We start from the raw sequence: 21,872 nt of genomic DNA, 5'->3' as shown, positions 1-21,872 counted from the left end.
AAAATTGGTCAAATACAATTGTGGATTATTTAATTTATATTTTCTTGCACATTCTTCAAGGTTACAAGGTTCAAGAAAATAGCTTGACAGAAAGACATGGTATTTCTCAGAAGGAAGACATGATGACTTTTTTTTTTTTTTTTTTGAGACCAAGTCTTGCTCTGTCACCAGGCTAGAGTCCAGTGGTGCCATCTCGGCTCACTGCAACATCCGCCTCCCGGGTTCAAGTGATTCTTCTGCCTCAGCCTCCCAAGTAGCCAGGACTACAGGCGGCCGCCACCACACCAGGCTGTTTTTTGTATTTTTAGTAGAGACAGGGTTTCATCATGTTCGCCAGGATGGTCTCGATCTCTTCACCTCATGATCTGCCCGCCTTGGCCTCCCAAAGTGTTGGGATTATAAGCGTGAGCCACCACACCAGGCCAATAATATTTTAATACCATAACCCATAGACCAAGGTGTGTTTTTCTTTCTTCCTGACTGTTCATAATTCTATTTTCTCTATGCGGCAATTGCACTATGAGGTTCCTTCTTGCTGAGTGCATTTTAAGAGTCTCATAGGCCGGGCATGGTGGTTCACGCCCAGCACTTTGGGAGGCCGAGGCAGGCGGATCACGAGGTCAAGAGATCAAGACCATCCTGGCTAACACGGTGAAACCCCATCTCTGCTAAAAATACAAAAAAAATTAGCTGGGCATGGCGGCGGGTGCCTGTAGTCCCAGCTACGAGGGAGGCTGAGGCAGGAGAATGGCGTGAACCCGGGAGGCAGAGCTTGCAGTGAGTCGAGATCACGCCACTGCACTCCAGCCTGGGCGAGTGAGACTCCGTCTCAAAAAAAAAAAAAAAAAAAGTCTCTTATAAAATGAGAGTTAATGCCCATTCCCTGGACTGCCTGCATCTTCCTACGAAAACACTTCACAACTCCACAATGCCTGCGCTGGATGGTCAACAGGATTCTTTACCAAGAAGACAAGAGCATCCGAAGTTTCCCATAAGGGGTGACACAAACCTACCATAGTAATACCAATGTCATAGGCACAGAAATATGAGAATCGTTTTTGCCAAAATATAATCTGTCTGGAAGGTGTAATCTGCCACACCGATGCAGATATTCAGTTTTTATCAGTTTTGTAAGGACAAAACAGACAAAGGTTCTTAGTTTACGAGTTTCAATTGACAGAGATGTTCTTCGTTATCCCTGACATAATGATAAGAACAACTGATGCTATCTATAGCATGTATATCTTACAAAGCCCTTTGCCCCAGTCAAATAATGTGATCTTTAAAACAGTCTTGGAAGCCAAACAACATTATAACCCACAATTTACAGACACCGAAACTGAATCTAAGATAAGGTAAGTATCCCAAAACACACCTAGGAAATCAAGTGTTCCATCTCCAAATCTTCAACTCTCTAATATGCTTTAATTCTAGAGAGCATAGCATAGTAGTTAGGTAGGGACCCTAGAGCCAAGCTGCCCGGGTTCAAATCCTGGCTCTACAATTCACTTGTCCATTGGTAAGTTATTTTATCCTATTTGCACCTCAGTTTCCTCATCTGTAAAAAGGGAATAATAAGAAAATCTACTTCCCAGAATTATGATTAAACGAGTTTATTTGTAAAATACTTATCAGAACAATGTCTGTCTAAGGTGACTGCTAACTTTAAAAAATGTTTTGCTGAGGCTGGGCGCAGAGGCTCACACCTGTAATCCTAGCACGTGGGAGGCTGAGGCAGGCAGATCGCTTGAGCAGATCGCTTGAGTTTGAGACCAGTCTGAGCAACACAGCGAAACCCCATCTCTACAAAAATTAGCCAGGCATGGTGGCACATGCCTATAGTCTCAGCTACTTGGGGGCTGAGGCAGGAGGATCGCTTGAACCCGGGAGGTTGAGGCTGCAGTGGGCCAAGATTACGCCACTGCACTCCAGCCTGGAAGACAAAGTGAGACCCTGTCTCAAAGGAAAAAAAAATTTTTTTTAGGTTTTTCTGCTTTCTAAAAAAATGTGTCCATGCTTTATCACTAGAAAGCTAAAACTAAAATATGGGAGGAAGTCCCAAATGAAAATTACACTCTTCTTGGTGAAAGAATTATTTTCTTTCAGGGGACAGACAGTGCTACTGATATGCTGAAAGCAAGCATTTTCAGCTGATTATTTTCAGGGGACAGACACTGCTGCTAATACGCTGAAAGCATTTGTAAAGAACAGGTAGAGAAGAAAAACAGAAGGAAAAGAAGAATGGAGGAGAGAGTGAGAACAGGTGAGAAGGGAAAAATTGTCTCCATCACAATAATTTAGAACTGGTAACAGATTTCTTTTTCTGGTATTTTGAGAAGTTAACATGAACCTCCATGTTTTCCCAGTGATTTGAGAGATTTTTTAAAAAATCCAAAGGATATCTCCTATAGTTTCTGTTTATAGTGTATGAGGTGGAAAAGAACTTGGGATCTAGTTAGAAAGTCAAGGCCAACTGCAACTTCCCTACTTATCACAGGAGGCAAGCCATTTCACTTCCCTGAAGATAATTTTCTCATCTGTACAAGAGTGACGGTAAGAGAATCCACTGTGAGTAGCTATCTCATGGGATTCTTATGGAGATCAAAAAATTAAAACATGGAAACTTGCTTGGAGATATTAACTAGGTAAATAATTAGACTGAATAAAGATCTTTCCTTTAAAATTACAGGGCAAGTTAAATTTACCAACTTTAAAAATAATGGTGAAAGATTGTTAAGAACAAAAATTGGCTATTAACACATCATTGCACATTTGCTGAGCCAGTGTTACAAAGGAATTCAGCCAATGAGTGGGAATGTGGGCAGCTAGGGTTACCAGATCTCTGTGGATGAAGCTGTTTCTCTCCAGATACTCCATCCCTTCACACACATCCTGACACATGCTCAGCAGCACGTCTCTACTGAAATGACCTTGTCTCTGTCGGAGGAAATTCAGAAGGCAGCCCCTTTCCATGAACTCGGTAACAATGTATATTGGTTTCTGCTGGGTGCATACACCATAAAGCTGTACTAACTTCGGGTGTGTCAGTTTCCTGGAAAGGAAGACATACACATATATAGTTACTATAGGAAAAGAAACTACCAAGTTTTTGGTGAGGGGCCACTTTTTAACACAAAAAGGTGAGCCAGAAAGACGATCACCACTTACATCATCACTTTAGCTTCTTCTATAAAGTCCTCCTCGCACATGGCACCTTCCCGAATAGCTTTGATTGCGACTTTGTACTGGGCTCGCCATTTGCCAAGCCTCACCACTCCAAACAGTCCACTTCCCAATTCCCTCATAAAGGTCAGTTCTGAAGGGTTAATCTCCCACTTCTCTGCATGACAGAAGGGGAAAATGTTCATATTTAAAAAGGAAAACATAGCATGAATCAGAGAGGGGAAAAAGAACCTATAACCAAGATCAACCTCAAAATTACAGGATAACACTGTAATAATTCCTGGTAAAACACAGAAGAGACTTGAAACCTGCATCTGAACTGCCAAAGGTGGGGAGGATGAATCCCTTCTAACCGATGTGAAATGAAGAAGGCAAGACAATTCTGCACAAGTAATAATAATAATAATAATAATAATAATAATATAGCCTGAAAGTTAAAGGTACTTTTGTCAAACAAACACTTCCTTCTTTACCACTCTCCCTTCTCAGGTTTGTTTTTTTTTTTTTTTTTTTTTTCTTTTTCAATTCCATCAAGTTGGAAATAATGTAATCTGCTGTTTTAAAGGCTTTTGTCAGAAGCGACAAAGACAATTAAGTTGGAAGCTTTCTTTCTTACCTTCATCCTGACTCACGTTCTTGTAAGCAATACAGCTGGTGAGAACCAGGAAGGGCTTTGATTTATTTTAGATGTTAACATGATAATGCTTATTTTTTTACTGACAGAAAGTTTTCTATGGAATTATGAATAATGATGAAAATATAATACCTAGGCTGCTACGGTCTTAAGTATAATTACCTAAAAACCCATACTATAAACTTACGAAAACAATTCCAGTATGTGAAATAGTATACATCCAAATTTATCTTATGACAATGGATTCTTTTCAAGGAAAATCAGCTCACGCAACCACAAAATAAGAGTTACCATAGCTGAATCCTGCAGTGGTGGGTGCATTCTTCCCTTTCACACTAACTGGGTACCGAAGCCGGGTGACAAGTCCTAATAATCAAAGAAAGCGTTGCAGTCAAACTCATTCATAATCATTCTGCTTGGTCACATGCTACAGGAAACTCACTTATAAAATTCATCATTTATTCATTTACTGCGCATCCTCTGTGTGTACATACAGCACTGTGCTATATGCTTTTATTCATTCAACAAACATTTTCTTTTAAATACTACAGTGTTTAACAGGCACCATGCTAACTTTCTCTTTTTCCAAATATTTTAAAGGATGTTAAAAGGTTTCTAACAGTTATTTCACGTTCTTTTCCAATATGAGAGCTGAACTATGAAAGGGAATTATATTAGTCTGCTAAAAATGAAAGTTATTCACCTGACATGACTCAGTATTAGCAATCTTAGCATAAAAATCGGGCTCTAAGCAACAATTCGGAATACCAACTACTGGAAATCAGTGTGTATCTTTTAACCCAAGTTGCATACAGCACTAAATAAGAAACAGGAGGTGTCTCTTCCAAAAACACCCATAGCACTCTGTATTTCCTCTACTACAAGATATCTCAAAGCAATTTAAAATCATTATGTACTTCTCTGTCTCCCCGCAAGTGGTAGGGTCTCGGAAAATCAGGATCAGTTACTACACCTAGTCCACCACAGTCTCCCCAAAGTCTGGCTCTGTTTCTGGCATGCAGTAGGCACTTGATACATGTTTGTTGAATGAATTGAGATGACAGTGAAGAATAAAACTTATACAGGAATACGGAAGAAAAAATTAGGGAGCAAAAACACCAAAAAAGAAAACAACAGAATGAGATATAAATTGATACGAAATCAGTTCCTCAAATGTTAAACACAGAGTTACCATATGACGCAGCATACCCATAACTAGGTAAATACCCAAAAGAAATGAAAACATATTTCCACGCAAAAACTGGTGTACAGGTGTTTACAGAAGCATTATTCATAAGAGAACTAATGTGGAAACAACCCAAATGTCCATCAACTTATGAATAATAAACAAAATCCATACAATGAATTATTATTTTTATACCTGGCCACAAACCAATTTCTAACAATGTGTTCAGGAAGTCCATCACAGCAATAAACATTAATGTCAATTTTCATTGTCTAGAATTCCTAGTGATATTGTCAGCAAATTTTTTCCTTAACCTCATTTTACCTATAGTTTTTACATATCTAGGCTGTGTCTTGGCTTCCATAAGTAGATGAAGCACGACTTTCTAACACAACAGGTGGATGGTAAGATATTCCCCCTGTATTTGAAGATAGAGGGGTTGATCCCATCTCAACATTGAGCATTATTATACTCAATTTGAAACTGTTATTTTACTTAAGAGTTAAATGTAGACTTGTATGCTGGCCTGAGAACCTAAGCATTCCACAAATATTGTGTTAGGCTCTGGGTTGTGACTCAATAATAAGTAGAAGTTATTGTGCAATTACTATGTGTCAAGCCCTGTTCATTTTGTTTATATTATCTGATTATTTCAGTAAACTCGTGATGTATGTTTTTAAAAAAGGGAATGGAATGCATCTACATACTACAACATGACAACGTCAACAACAGTTACGTTAAGTCAGTGAAGCTAGTCACGGAAGACCACATATTCTATAATTCCATTTATATGAAATGTCCAGAATAGGCAAATCTATAAGAAAGTATGTTAATGGTTGCCTGGGGCTGGGCTGGTGAAGGGGGATGGGGTGACAATTATTTGATACAAAACTTCTTCTTGGGATGATGACAACGTTCTTTAAAAAAAAATTTAGATTATGCTGATAGTTGGCACAACTCTGTAAATATGCTAAAAACCACTGAATTGTATACTTTAAATGGGTGGGCTTTATAGTATATAAATTTTATCTAAATAACCATTATTATTACCTGAAAAAAGTGAACAGTCACAAAATAGCAGGCTTTGCAAAGGGTGCCTTCAATAAAATTTCAAAATTTTTCATAAGTTGGGTGAAGCACTTGGCTATCCCTGCCCAGTTACATTTTTAAAGTCAAAGGCTGGAAATCTTTCTATATAATCCTGTGGAACTTTAATTTTCATAAATGTTGTTTCGTTTCTGTTATTTTTTGGTTTTCAGTTTGTTCCCACTCTGGTGGTAGTGTACCAGAGATTCAAGAAGATGGTTAACTTGTAGGATATGATTACTCTACTCTCTGGAAATCTACAGCATAGGACTGAATCCTGGTTTATCTGGCATCTTCTGTGACTATTCTGAAATAGACATATCTTGGACTTTAGTATCAAGGACATATATACCACATAAATGTGAACTTTTTTTAACTTTTAAGTTCAGGGTTATAAGTGCAAGTTTGTTACATGGGTAAACTTGTGTCATGGGGGTTTGCCATACAGATTATTTCATTACCCAGGTATTAAGCCTAGTACCCATAAGTTGTTTTTCCTGATCCTCTCCGTCCTCCCAACCTCTACCCTACAAAAGACTCCAGTGTGTGTTGTTCCCCTCTTTGTGACCATGTATTCTTATTGTTTAGCTTCCACTTACAAGAGAGACCATATGGTATTTGGTTTTCTGTTCCTGTGTTAGTTTGCTAAGGATAATGGCCTCCCTGCAAAGGACATGATCCCATTCTTCTTTGATGGCTTCACAGATTCCATGGTGTATATGTACCAGATTTTCTTTATCCTGTCTATCACTGATGGACATTTAGGTTGATTCCATGTCTTTGCTATTATGAACAGTGCTGCAATGAACACCCACATGCATGTGTCTTTATAATAGAATGATTTATATTCCTTTGGGTACACACCCAATAATGGGACTGCTGGGTTGAATGGTGTTTCTGCCTTACTGTGTTCCACAATGGCGGAACTAATTTATACTCCCACCAACAGTGTATAAATGTAATGTGAACATTTGCTATATACCAATGGAATAACTCATGTCCTAAGGTCAAGACAGAGCTTTTTATAAAACTTGATATTCTTTCTAATTATTCTTTGTATATATTATTCCTTTAATAGGCAGTAATTTTAAATCAACCACATTCTACAATGAACTAACTATAAAATAAAACTGCTCAAGGAATTAATCACAGTATCTGATCATTTTAATCACAACCTTATATTTGAAGTAGGTTTTCACAGCTCACTTACCTGCTGCATTGTGCTTATGATATTCAATAATCTCAGGAATTGAGCCAAAAGCATGTTTTTCAGCTAGGTAATACTTCTTTGGAGATGTTGTTGTTTCCTTTATATGATAATGCCTGAAACCCGATGAACCTTCTCTAGAACAAAAATCAAAATGTGTCAGAACCAAGTTGAAATAACAGAACTTCATTCTTAAGGTGTTTTCTACAAGGGCAACCACAGCATCTATCCATATGATTCCCTCTATTCCTGGCACGAATTTTACTTCCCCTATGTTCTTCTTAGCTTCGTCTTTCATATTAGCATGTCAAAGTTTTTAAAGTACTCACTGAAAACACACATGGCCCTTTGCATGAGATTTGGAAAGAGAACATTTATGAATTCCACTTACCAACAGCTGGAAATCTTAACGTAGCTATTAGCAGCTACTGCTTTTTGTTCCTGCTGTTGCATAAACTTACAAATGTCTAGAATACTTAAATCGCCAATAGCGAATAAATTAGACTTTTAAACATTCAACTTTAGGTACCTTTCTAGAGCAGAGATCTTCTCTAGTCCTCTCTTGCTAAAAATGCTTTCAAGATGACTCCTGTTGCTCTTAGGGTAAAGCTCAGACTTACTGACATTGACATGAACTTGCCTCTGCTTCAACTCTCAGGCTTCTCTCTCCTCCCTTCACTCTGCTCCCATTCTACCACACAGCTACAACATACTTTTCAGTGACTTGAACTCACCACATCCTCTCTCCCCTCTAGGTCCAGGCAATTTCCTGGTCAGAAACACTCCGTCCCCTCCCTCTGAGTTTTTCCTGCTCACCTCTCAGGTCTCAGCCTGGATGTCATTTGGGAGAGCGTTCATGACTAACTCAAGATGTGCCTAGGCTGTTTACCATCCCCCACCCCCAAACCCACCACACACACACATTACCCTCCCACATGGCACTTACTACCATCACTGTCTGTTACTGGGCTGTAGCATCTACTAACCTACTGGTGGGCAGGGTCTCTGCATCCTTTGCTCATGATTTTATCCTTAGTGACCAGCACCGTTCACTATAAATGTTTGTTGAATATTACTAAAGTTATTATAGCCATACTCAACAAATACATATGAAAAACTATAGGGAAAATTACTGAAAATATAAATACAAAAAACAGTATATACACTTCAGAAATCAAGTTCAGGTTTTCTTTTTAATGGTGAAATGCTGCATATTTTTATGAAAATTAGGAATCCATATAAACTACATAGGAATTTCATGCAAAAACTCTAAATTATTAAAAAAAAAAAAAAAAAATGGCAGGATTACTCACCCTCCAAACTTGGTATAAAGGGAGACTGTGTACAAGCCTGGTTGACTGGAATCCCTTACCATAAAACCACCTTCTTTATCCTAAAATCCAAGTTCAGAAAAAAATTGTTTTATTCCAATTACTAATAGCATCACCATGGAGAATACTGAAGAACCTAATATTATAATTTTATAATTATTATTCTTTCCCAGAAAATCTGCTTTGAAGAAGCACAACTTACCAATAGGGCCCCTTGGTTTCTCCCACCCACATGACTTTGTACTTCAAATTACTGCGCTAGGAGAGTAGTTAAAGAAATTGCATTCAATTCCCCACAATCACAAATCCTCACAAATGGTGAGACATTTCAATCAAACAATCTCTCAGTGCCCTTCCAGAACTGAGAGACAAGATTTTGCAATTCCTGTAAGGCCTGGACATGTAGGAAAACTGTCATGGAAAAATATATTTCTTAATGATTGGGTTTCATTTCATACATTTTTTGTATTTGTTATAAGCTTTGATTCTTGACTCAGTATGATTTTCAATTCACACTGAATTTTCCTATAAATGTCTCAGTGCTTTTTATAAGAATGAATTTAAAAATTCTTAATTCTCTAGAAGTTGAAGTTAAATATCAGTCTTTTTTTTTGAGACAGAGTCTCGCACTGTTGCCCAGGCTGGCTGGAGTGCAGTGGCACGATCTTGGCTCACTGCAGCCTCCACCTCCTGGGTTCAAAGAATTCTCCTGCCCCAGCCTCCCGAGTAGCTGGGACTATAGGCGTGCACCACCATGTCCAGCTAGTTTTTATATTTTTAGTAGAGACGGGGTTTCACCATGTTGGCCAGCTTGGTTTTGAACTTCTGACCTCCAGTGATCCACCCTCCTTGATCTCCGAAAGTGCTGGGATTACAGGCGTGAGCCAACATACCCAGCCAAATATCAGCCTTTACAAAAGGAGAGATGGAGGCACAAGTAACTTAAGCAGAGAAAATCAAGAGTTGGAAACAATGCTAAAAGACTAAAGGTCAAATCTTTCTCAGGTTCCAAGCTGAAAAGCAAGAAATAGACCCTACGAACCTCAAATACCTCTCTGTCCAGTAACACTACCATCAATCTCTAGTATTTAAATTGCTTTAAGATGAAAAGTGTGTCCTTTATTAGTTGAAAAATAAAACAAATTGTACTCTTCTTCATAGGAAAAACAATGGAATTAAATAAGGCCCCACAAAAATACCTGATAACAATTAGGGATAATAACTGTAATAATCGATCAGTAAAAAGTATAACAGAGGCTGGGCACGGTGGCTCATGCCTGCAATCCCAGTACCTTGGGAGGCTGAGGCAGGCAGATCAGTTGAGGTCGGGAGTTCAAGACCAGCCTGGCCAAAATGGCAAAACCCCATCTCTACTAAAAATACCCCATCTTTACTAAAAATTAGCCAGGCATGGTGGTGCATGCCTGTAATCTCAGCTACTTGGGAGGCTGAGGCAGGAGAATCGCTTGAACCCAGGAGACAGAGGCTGCAGTAAGCCAAGATCACACCACTGCACTCTAGTCTGGGAGACAGAGAGAGAGAAACTATCTTAAATAATATAAATAAATAAATAAACAAACAAACAAATAAACACATTTATTTATTGAAAATTTATTCTGTTCTAATGTTCTAGCATATCAATTTATTTAATCATCAAAACAGTCCTATTACATAGGTACTATTGTTATCCCCACATTACTTCGCAGGTAAGGAAATGACAAACAGAAAGACTGGCTGGGTAATTTGCACCAGGTCACACAGCTAGTAAGCAGTAGAGGCAGGATCTGGTCCCTAGGCTGCCATTTAGCTACTCACTCCGCTACATCTGCCTCTCCCTGTGGGGTCTCCAGAGAGGCATGGAAGAATCCTGTGGGCATGGTTACGTGTAGTCAGAATTAACCAAAGTCACCTACTATTGTTTTTTTAACATCAACTACAAAAACAAGCACTCAACAAAATCTTGATGCATGATACTAAGCAGGAGGTAAAATGAGAAAACATGAGTTTAAAAGACTGGGAACAATAGCTAAATAGAAAACTAGATCAGAAATGCAGAGAATTGTAGAGATCATCTTCTAGTCCAACTCCTTCTCTTACAGATGTGAAAAGTAGGCTAGAAAAGTCACAGGGAGACCCAGGTCCCATTACTCAGCACAGGGTAGTTCCCTCTATACATTTTACCCTTTCATTTTATTTCTTTTTAAAGGTATAGCAATTTCAGCACATTTATTTCTAAATGGAATTAAACATCTATTAATGCTTTATTTATAAAAGACATTATGTAGTATCAATGTAAACTATTTTGAAATAACTAACTTCGAGCCAAAAAAAAAAAAAAAACCAAACAAATACTTAAGTACTAAAAGTCAAGACAGCAAATGATCAATCAGGAAGAAAGCATTAGAGTAAGCTTGCCCCTCATGCTAAGGAAAGTGAAAGTGCAACAACTCCAGCAAAATGAGGATGGGCCACTACAGGAGACTCTCCCTGCCAGGGAATACACTGCTGCAGAACTCAGAGACTGCAAAGACCTTTAACCAACTACTGGCTGGTCCTAGAACAGTAGTGTTTGTTACTCATTGATAACAAACAGTTGCAGATTTCCTTTTTCCTTCTCTACTCCCACCGCTTCACTTGATTAGGCTTTAATCCATTTATGCCTAGGGTTCCATTATTGGAACACTAAGCTTGTGGGCGTTATTTACATCCTACGGCTCAAAGTCATCAAAGGTCTGATTTTTCACACACAAAAAATTTGCAACCTCCAGCATAAATGAGTTAAAAAAATAAAAATAAAAAGCAACAACTCCCTAGGGAACCCCTGGCTGCTTGGATGGTCTAACTGCGGGACACAGTGGGTGATGATATTTCCCTAGCCAGGAATGAAGCAGAAAAAAATGAGTGACATTACTACCCACCCAGCCCTGCAGCAACGCCTTCATAATGCAAGGCATACATACACAAGGGAATTGTAGCCTATGGCCTGGATCATTCTGGCTGTGACAGAGGTTTGGCCTAATGAAGGAAATTTACCAGGAGGGACAACCTTGTGGTGGTTAGTGGAAAGCCCCAGGGGCTTCTCTAAAAATTAAGAATGAGGTAAGCCATCTATGCTCAGGTTTTCATGGGACTTGATAAAGCAATTTTTACTTCCAGGATGAAAAATAAATTGCTACAGGATATGCTGTGCTAACAAAAGGAAAATGAAAACTATCTGAAAGGTGGCAATGACAATTCTTTATGTAAGCTATATGTTTTGCTCCTGTGTGCCTGTATGCCTATATGTCTATATGTGTTATATATGTGTGACATTTCTATGTGATCTAAGAAAACATCCGGTAAATGAAATTAGTTTTTAAATTGTTGGTAAAATAAAATAGAAACATCTTCAGAATTTAATTCAGACATTTTGCCTAGATCTACTAGTCAGACAGGTTTAGGTTGTCTCTGCCTCAGGTCATAAAACTGCTGCTTCTGAGACGTTTTTGACACTTGTTTGACTTGTATGTGAGCTTAATTAAAATTAATCACTTCCTAGATATTTTACTGGAAATTAGAACTACTAAGAGTTACAATAGTAGTTAGTGTATATAATTAAAACTACTAGATGTAAGAGAAACAATTCTATATACAGAGTGTATAAAGAAAGTAAGATGAATTTTTGGTGAAGAAGGCTACATAAAAGATAGGATAGAGCTTTTGCTTAAGAAAAAGTCATTTTTTCTAGTTCAGAGGTTATTTAAAGGTTGTTTCAAAATGAAGGAAAAAATGATATAGAGAAAACTAAATGGGTAGAAAGAGAATGAAGAAAAAGAAAGGAAAGTCACAGAACTTGTCCCAGCAGGAAGGAAATCTTTAGATGGTTATTAAAAAATCAAATGAATAAAATGGAAATTAATGGCGTTAAAACAAAGGTCTTAATACAACACTACCGAAGGTTGTGTGGACCAAAAGGAGCCCCTGCTGGTTCCCCAATATTAAAGAGCCCAGAATTACTTTGCTATATCTCCAGTCTGCAGAAACGTAAAAACCTAAAAGACAGAGATTATAATGATATAAGGCTGACCAACAATTGTTTCAGGGCAAAATTGAAGCAGGTTAATCAAGATAAAGACTGACAAAAGGGCTAGGGTCCCTTGGCTCAACCCCCTGCTGGGAACCTAAAGCCTTCTGCACAACAGAGGGTAAAATGTTCTGGAGGTAGAGAAGAGAAGTTCCTAGGACTAAAACATAAAAACATAAGGGTTTATAAGACTATGAAAGTTGGAATGTTTGAACAGGTTTTATGTAAAGTAGCTGTGTCTCCTTTATCTAAATGTTTTATGGGAATGAACATTGTATTTGACTGGGGAATGTTTCTTCTACTGTAAAATAGAGGGCATGTAAACCTGCCCTTCAAGTAATATTAATTGGATGTGATAAATGGGAGCCAGTATGACTGTCCAAGTTCATAGTGTAGAGAAAGTTGGAATGCTGGTAGGGACAAATTTTCTACCTGATAGTCTTTTGTTGAGTGTTACTAGGTCTTATGGCAAAAGCCAGTTAGCACCTCCCAGTGACAACTACTGGCACTCTGGACTAGAGAACTTCTACTAGAGGGGCATTTACTGCCTTGCTATGGATGCTAACTATAGCCACATCTACGACTAAAGAACATAAAATGCTCTTGACACCTGAAATATCCGTGCTGTCTCAGGTGAAGTCAGAGGAACACTCTAATGGAGATAGCAGTATCTAAAAGAGTTCCATCATAAAATGGAAATGGTTCATACAGGATCACACTATCTGGTGGGTACAAGGAGGAGACACTCATGAGCAGGGAGCCTCTCTAACCCAAAGACTGACTCTGGAACTGTGTGAGTAGCTGCTGGATTCTACAGTGCCCAATAAACAGCTCTCAACCGACCAAGCAAGAGTTGCATGGTTTGTGGATGGCGGTTCCAAGGTGAATGGACAACAACCTGTGTGGAAGGCTGCTACTCTGAAGAAGAGTCAAGAAACTGTGTTTTTGTGTGTTCTGAACTATTTAAAGCTTACAGCAATTGAGTAAAGTATAATTTTGAGAGCCAAACTGAGGCATTAACTATTCTCTCTACCTGATTTCTCCAAAATTTGGAAGCTATTTGTGAGTATTCTTATTTTGTGGCAATATAGTTTCTTGCATAAGTTCAATAAGCTATGTTTTCTTTTGTAACAGGACACACTGGGGAAACCACTGCTACAATAACCACACTGGTTATTTTACCAAGGCTTTGGGCATATGAAATTGTAAGGGCCAGTTTCAAGGGGTAGCGAGTAGGAAAACAGCCTGTTAACATGGCAAGAGTGATGTAACCTTGAAGTGAAACCACAGTGATGACCAGTGCTCGATCCCCACTTACCAAGGTGTTTGCAGCAAGGTGTTTAAACAATGCTTTCATAAAGATGCTTATCTAACCTCACAGTGGTCACATGTGCTGGTAAGAAAGGCTAAAGACATGTCCAGCTGCACATGTTTTACCCTAAAAGTTTGCTATATAAAGAATACTTTCTGGAGGGCAGGTGTGGGGATAACTGCCCTGAGGCCACAGGCCCACCCATGATTACTTCTGTTTATAAGTCCCTATTAAATATTTCTTTCTAGAAACTGAATTTGTCAGCCTCTTTCTTCAGTCTCTGAGCTCCCTCAGCCTCTGGGAATAGTTTTGCATAGACTTGCTCACTGCTGAACAAATTTAGAAAGAGAGATATGTGGAACTACTTATTATGGACTCATTAAAATTTATTTGCCCTTAAGCCAAACCCACAAGTACAAACACTTACTTCACTGCGGAGGAGTTGCTCTGCCTTGCTTCTATTCATATTTCTGCAATACCATCTGAACAGAAAAAACAATACATTTCAGGCCTCAGGTTTTTAGGACGTATTTTATTATTTTCAGAGTTAATAAGGTAATTCCACTCATTAATAATAAATCTAACAAATAAGAACAAGATATCACTCATAATTTCAATAACAGACAACTAGTAATTTTGATGTATATACTTCCAGACTTTTTCTACCCATATTTCTATGAAAACATGTATGTATGCCCATATTCTTAGGTTTTATTAGAGTGAGATCAAACTACATAGGCTATACTATAATCTGAATTTTTCATATAACACTATAGGATATTTTTGCAAATCAATATAAGTCTACATATGATAGTATGCATGTGCCATAATTTATTTAAGCTATTCTTCACTGTTCAACATAAAAATCATTTTCAATTTTTCACTACTAGAATCACGGCAAGAATGAATTTTACTCCACTGACTCAAACATGCAGGAAGTGGCACTTTGTATTACTGTCTTTAATTCAAACTAAATCTTATTCCAAACTAAGGCTTATTCCAAGCCCTCCTCCTATCAATATGGCAGCAGATTTCATCTCAAGTCATAATGGTGGCTCCCTCAATGAATTTCACAAAGGTCCTAAGTGAAAAAAGAAACAACAAAACATAAGCACAGGCCTCCTGGGTCTTCAGACTTGCTGGTTTCCAGCAGAGCCCCAAGTCCTGTGGTTGCCCAAGACTCTATTGTAGAAATGTCCTGCCATGACCAATCAGCTGGTCTTCCCTCCCATGAGATCTTTCAACCACCCTGTGCCACATCCCAAGACCCTGCCAATCTGTACCTCTTCTTCTTTTTTTTTGAGATACAGTCTTGCTCTGATACCCAGATGAAAGTGCAGTAGCGCAATCTCAACTCACTGCAACCTCCACCTCCTGGGTTCACACGATTTTCCTGCCTCAGCCTCCTGAGTAGCTGGAATTATAGGCATGCACCACCACACCTGGCTAATTTTTGTATTTTTAGTAGAGACAGGGTTTCACCGTGTTGACCAGGCTGGTCTCGAACTCCTGGCCTCAAAGGACCTGCCCACCTTGGCTTCCCAAAATCCTGGGATTACAGGCGTGAGCCACCATGCCTGGTCCTGTACCTCTTGTTATCCTTTGGAAAGCCCTTTTCTTGATGCTGTCATTAACCACCTCATCCTTAGAGATACTTGCCTCTCTGTACTTTCCCCAGCATAATCGATCCCTCCATGTGATTTAAGCAAACAGGCCAAAAGAACATGAACTTAGATAATTTTTCTTTGGCCTTTGGTTTTAAACTTATTTTGTTAGATCCTTACTCGTTGGCAAGGAATTCTCCACCACAGTCATATACCCTGAGACTTCAAATGTTATAAAATCAGCTCAGCTCCTCTGGACATTTAAATTTCCCAGTACGGCTTCAGCCTTCCATAAGAGAACCAGCACCTGCTTTTGGCCCAGCAAAACCCTAAGACAGGGAAACATAGGCCTTCCCTGACTAAAGAAGGGAAAAACACAAAGAACAAAAAAGACAATACAAGATCTTTTTCTGTCCAGATTCTTTTATGTAGTAGCCAAATGCAAATTACAGCCTCCATCCAAGCTAGACTGTTAGACATTTTAATTGGAATCTGAGGTGTTGAGCCAGGCCTCAGAATTGTCAACATCTCATTACATGGACCTCGTTTTATGAAATGAGACCAAGTTCAACAAAATTGCAGTTGTGACCAATACATTTCTGAATGCAATTGAGAAATATAATAAATTAGGAGAACAGAATTCTGTCCCTAATGCTTTTCCACTGATACAAAGAAACATTTATCAAGTGCCAAAAACATTCATAAAAATTAACTAAGGAAACATACCTGGAGCTTTAATTATGAATTATAAAGTAGCAGGATTTGAGAGATTGAGAAAAAGTTATTAAAAACAGAAGATCCAGTCCATCTTCACAATAAGAGTAAGCAAAGGTGGTTTCATCTTGGGTTCAGATATAAGAAATCAGTGAAGCTAAATTGTAGCTCTCAAGAGGAAACTAGACATAAGATATTTAGAGAAAGGAGGAGGCCCCTGCCTTATCTACTGTATTCCAGCTCCTCAGAAGGAGGAACGAAGGAATCTACTGCACAAAGGGAAGGCTCTTGAAAATCCTGTTCTGAGGGGTCATTTTTAGGGCGTTGACAAGTTCCCTGGAAAGGATGTTCCCTTCTTTGGGATATCAATTCAGACCTTTAAGTGTCTGTTGAAAGACAGAAAGGAGGAAGGAGTCATATACAAATAGATGAATTAACTCATGGTCAGGATTTTCTAACAGTTCAGTTCTTGGTGGCTTCTTTCTCCTCTCCTGTGACTATCTATCTCCAGGCAAGAAAAAAAAAAAAAAGACAACAGTGGCTCCCCTGAATTCTCCCATCAGGAAGAATTACACACACAGGTAAAATGTGACACAGATACCATACACCTCTATAAAGGAATACCTGAGGCTGGCTAATTTATAAAGAGAAGAGGTGTATTTGACTCATGGTTCTACAGGATGTACAGGAAGCATCGTGCCAGCACCAGCATCTGAAAAAGACCTCAGGATGCTTCCACTCATGTCTGAAGATGAAGGGAGCTGGTGTGCAGACATTACATGATAAGATAGAGAAAGCAAGAGAAGACAGAGGCACCAGGATTTTTTTTTTTTCTTTATTTTTTTGAGACAGAGTCTTGCTGTGTTACCCAGGCTGGAGTACTGTGGCGTGATCTCGGCTCACTGCAACCTCCACCTCCTGGGTTTAAGTGGTTCTCCTGCCTCAGCCTCCCAAATAGCTGGGACTACAGGTGCATGCCACCACGCTTAGCTAATTGTTTTTTTTTTTTTTTTTTTTTTTTTTGACATGGAGTTTCACTCTTGTTGCCCAGGTTGGAGTGTAATGGCGTGATCTCAGCAACCTCTGCCTCCTGGGTTCAAGAGATTCTCCTGCCTCAGCCTCCCAAGTAGCTGAGATTACAGGCACCTGCCACCATGCCTGGCTAATTTTCACCATGTTGGCCAGACTGGTCTACTGACTTCAAGCAATCTGCCCATCTCAGCACCCAAAATACTGGGATTACAGGTGTGAGCCACTGTGCCCAGCCCAGGCTCTTTTCGACAACCAGTTTTCGTGGGAACTAAGAGTGAGAACTCACTTCCTTGAGAATGGTACCAAGTCATTCACCATGGGGGAGAGCTCTACCTCCATAATCAAAACATCTCCCCGCAGGCCCCTGCTCCAACACTGGGGATCAAATTTCAACGTGAGACTTGGCGAGGTCTCCAGATCCAAGCCACAGCAGTCAGGTGCTGCTCTAAGCATGTTACATTTATTACCTCATTTCATCCTCACAACTCTTAGGAGGTTAAGTAGTATTATCACTGCTGTTTTGCAAATGAAAAAATTGAGAAACAGAGAAGTAAAACATATCTCAAGGGCATACAGCTAGGAAACAGCAAAGCCAAAATTGAACCAAATGTCTGGTCTCAAAGCCTGTGCAGTACTAAAATGGTTCCTACTGATCTTTTAAAGATGAGAAAACTGATTCTAAGAGGTTAAAATGTGCCTACTGTTACGCCAATCAATGGGTCCTGAAGTAGAATATACACCCAAGCCTAATTTCAATGCTGGGAACAACCATATTGCCAGTGCAGCAGTCGGGAGACAGGGGAAAGAGGGCCCAACAGTGTTGTGGGAAGTCAGGGACCCTGAACAGAGGGACCGGCTGAAGCCATGGCAGAAGAACATAAATTGTGAAGATTTCATGGACATTTATTAGTTCCCCAAATTAATACTTTTATAATTTCTTATGCCTGTCTTTACTGCAATCTCTGAACGTAAATTATGAAGATTTCACGGACATTTATCACTTCCCCAATCAACACTCTTGTGATTTCCTATGCCTGTCTTTAGTTTAATCTCTTAATCCGTCATCTTCATAAGCTGAGGATGTATATCACCTCAGGACCCTATGATGATTGCGTTAACTGCACAAATTGTTTGTAGAGCATGTGTGTTTGAACAATATTAAATCTGGGCACCTTAAGAACAGGATAACAGTGATTTTCAGGGAACAAGGGACATAACCTTAAAGTCTGGCTGCCTGTGGGCCGGGCAGGACAGAGCCATATTTCTCTTATTACCGAAAACAGCTGAATTCTTTCCCCAGTGAGGAATATTAATTAACAGCCCTGGGAAAAGAATGCATTCCCAGAGGAGGCCTCTGAAATGGCCACCCAGGAGTGTCTGCCTTATGCAGATGTAGATAGAGATGAAACATGCCCTAGTCTCCTTCAGCACTACTAGGCTTGCTAGTAAATGTTAATCAATGACAATGCTTAAAATGTTTATCAATGACAATGCGTACACAGTGGGACGTGGAAGTTCATTAGTGATTTTAGTTTTGCCCTGACCTTGTGATCTCGCCCTGACCTTCTGCCTTGTGATCTTTTGTTGCCCTTGAAGCATGTGATCTCTGTGACCCACACCCTATTCGTACACTCCCTTCCTTTTGAAAATTGCTAATAAAAACTTGCTGGTTTTATGGCTTAGGGGGCATCATGGAACCTACCAACATGTGATGTCTTCCCTGGACACCCAGCTTTAAAATTTCTCTCTTTTGTACTCTTTCCCTTTATTTCTCAGACCAGCCGACACTTAGGGAAATAGAAAAGAACCTACATGAATTATTTGGGGCAGGTTCCCCTGATACAACGGTTGAAAGAAAAACCTTTGGCCGGGGGAGGTGGCTCACTCCTGTAATCCCAGCACTTTGGGAGGCCAAGGCAGGTGGATCACTTCAGGTCAGGAGTTTGAGACCAGCCTGGCCAACATATTGAAACCCTGTCTCTACTAAAAATATGAAAATGAGCCAGGTGTGGTAGTGGGCACCTGTAATCCCAGCTACTCAGGAGGTTGAGGCAGGAGAATCACTTGAACCTGGGAGGCGGACATTGCCGTGAGCTGACATTGAACCACTAGACTCCAGCCTGGGTGACAGAGTAAGACTCTGTCTACAAAAAAAAAAAAAAAAAGAAGAAAAGAAAAGAAGAAAGAAAGAAAGGAAAGAAAGAGAAAGAGAGAGTGAAAGAGATGGAGGAAGGAAGGGAGGGAGGAAAGCAGGGAGGGAGGGAGGAAGGAAAGAAGGAAGGAATGAATTCGAAAGCAGTGGGTTGAAGAGTAGGGATTTTAAAAAAAAAAAGCATGCCACAGAAAAGCTTTATTAGAGGCTAATACTTTCTGATGATCGAACTATACATCTAGAAATCAGGCCCTGAATTTGTAGGTCATTTGTCGATTGTTCTTAGATATTAAAACCCTAACGTGAATTAGTTTTTCAGATTAGCTAGTTACCCCAAAATAGCAATGTCAATAAGGAAAGAAGAAGTTTGAGGGCATTTCATCTTTTAACCAGACCCTTGCCAAGCTTTGAGAATCTTTTAACCAGACCCTTGCCAAGCTTTGAGAATGGGTGAGAATAAATCATGAAAAGAAGACAAGAGGTAGAAACAAAGGAAAAACATAAAACCAACCAGTTATACACCTTAGCTTGTTCTCTAATTTTGCCCCTTCTAACTATGCCACCCACTCAAAGCCTTTATCCTAAGCTTTTTCCAGTCCTAAGGGCCCTCTCACTTCTGTTACCTTCTCCCTTTACCGTCTTCCCACCAAGAACATCTTCTTATTAACCATCACAATGAATCTGCTTTCTTTTCCAGCACTGATCTCTGTGATCTTCTCCTCCCTATACTGTTGACTGGCTATGGAAGTTAGAACTAGGTTACTGATAACACTGGGAGTTGCTGGCCTGGGAATCCTGAGTTCAGCCCAGTGACAGTCTGTGGCCTGGGATTCCTCCTGGGCCCAAGCAAACAGCAGAAGAACTATTCACTCCACAGCTGTCAGAGGCTTTCTTTTTTTTTTTTTTTTCTTTTTTGTAAATTCCTGAAAACATTTAAGTTGTTGTGATGGTTAATATTGAGTGTCAACTTGATTGGACTGAAGGATGCAAAGTATTGCCCCTGGGTGTGTCTGTAAGGGTGCTGCCAAAGGAGATTAACATTTGGGTCAGTGGACTGGGAAAGGCAAACCCACCCTCAATCTGGGTGGGCACAATCTAATCAGCTGCCAGCACGGCCAGAATAAAAGCAGGCCGAAAAACGTGGAAAGACTAGCCTGGTTTAGTCTTCTGGCCTCCATCCTTCCCCCGTGCTGGATGCTTCCTGCCCTCGAACATTGGACTCCAAGTTCTTCAGCTTTAGGACTCAGACTGCCTTCCTTGCTCCTCCGCTTGCAGACGGCCTATTGTGGGATCTCACCTTGTGACTGTGAGTCAGTACTCCTTAATAAACTCCCTTTTACATATACATCTATCCTATTGGTTCTGTCCCTCTAGAGAACCCTGACTAATACAATTGTGTTACAGGATGGGCTGTGGCCAAAACAAAACAAAGCAAAACAGAACATGGAGTAGGAAGACAGAATAGGGTCTCTGCCTGCCCTCATGGGAACAGGTTTCCCCTTGGTCGTCTACCAGGCACGGTACAAAGGCCATGTGGACTCCCTGGCCTCTGAACAGAATGCAGTGGCACTCCCACGCTGGACACTGAAGTCCAGAGTTATGCAGAGGAAGAAAACCCCTCGGAAGAGAGAAAATTTCCAAATTAAGGTACATTTGAAACACTCGTGGCCATAAATCATAAACTTCAGTATTGAAAAGCCTCATTTGAAATCACATGAGTCATAAAAGGAGTTCTCATATTTAGATAAGGATTATCTGGCTTCTAAGCATCTTCTTTCCCCAATTTCAATCAGTTCTCCACGCTATCACTTTAAAATCAGGCCCAAGTTTTCACCTTTTAGCACCTTCCCTAATTCTAACGATTTTATAAGTTTTCCAAAAATCTATTTGACTTAAGAGCAGAAATGCTACTTTATTTATATGTTGTTTATACTCTCTCCTACTTCTAAAATTACTTTGAGGATCACACCCCACTGAGCGCTGTGGCTTTTTGAATTTGTTAACCCTTTCTTAGATGTTAAGGTATACTTATAGTATAGCAAGGGACATGAAGAAAGGAAACAGCTTGTTGTTGCTGTTGTTTCTAAGGAGGTGAATGAAGCATCAATACACCACCTCAGAATGACAATAAAAGAGCATTCGATGTATATAAGCCTCACATTACAACTTAGCCATACACTGCTAGTGGGTATATAAATAATACAATTTATCTGGAAAGCAATTTGATAGCATGAGTCAGGAGCCTTCACAATGTTCATGTATAGCCTTTAGCCCAGCACATAGATTTTAGAGATCCAGTTTAAGATAAGAAACAAGAAGTTACCCCATTTTTTTTTAATATAGAAAAGGTGCCTAAGACAACCTAAAC

The 21,872-nt window shown here is 39.6% G+C and overlaps 1 protein-coding gene across 3 annotated transcripts in view; it reads right to left on the bottom strand.

Annotated features, from left to right (window-relative positions):
- The window catches only part of TEC (tec protein tyrosine kinase), a 137,290-nt gene that overhangs the window by 5,749 nt on the left and 109,669 nt on the right, over nt 1-21,872 (bottom strand). For all 3 annotated transcript variants that reach the window (XM_050790138.1, XM_050790140.1, XM_050790139.1), the window contains 6 exons: nt 14,430-14,484; nt 8,610-8,689; nt 7,300-7,433; nt 4,109-4,183; nt 3,169-3,340; nt 2,836-3,052 (listed from right to left, as the gene is read on the bottom strand). In XM_050790138.1, the coding sequence (XP_050646095.1) occupies nt 2,836-3,052; nt 3,169-3,340; nt 4,109-4,183; nt 7,300-7,433; nt 8,610-8,689; nt 14,430-14,484 (733 nt within the window). The remainder of the gene's footprint in view (nt 1-2,835; nt 3,053-3,168; nt 3,341-4,108; nt 4,184-7,299; nt 7,434-8,609; nt 8,690-14,429; nt 14,485-21,872) is intronic.

The sequence above is a fragment of the Macaca thibetana genome, chromosome 5 (assembly GCF_024542745.1).
Source record: "Macaca thibetana thibetana isolate TM-01 chromosome 5, ASM2454274v1, whole genome shotgun sequence".
Taxonomy (NCBI): domain Eukaryota; kingdom Metazoa; phylum Chordata; class Mammalia; order Primates; family Cercopithecidae; genus Macaca; species Macaca thibetana.
The sequence above is the reverse complement of the archived record's forward strand: the minus strand, read 5'-3'. Positions and strand labels throughout refer to the sequence as shown.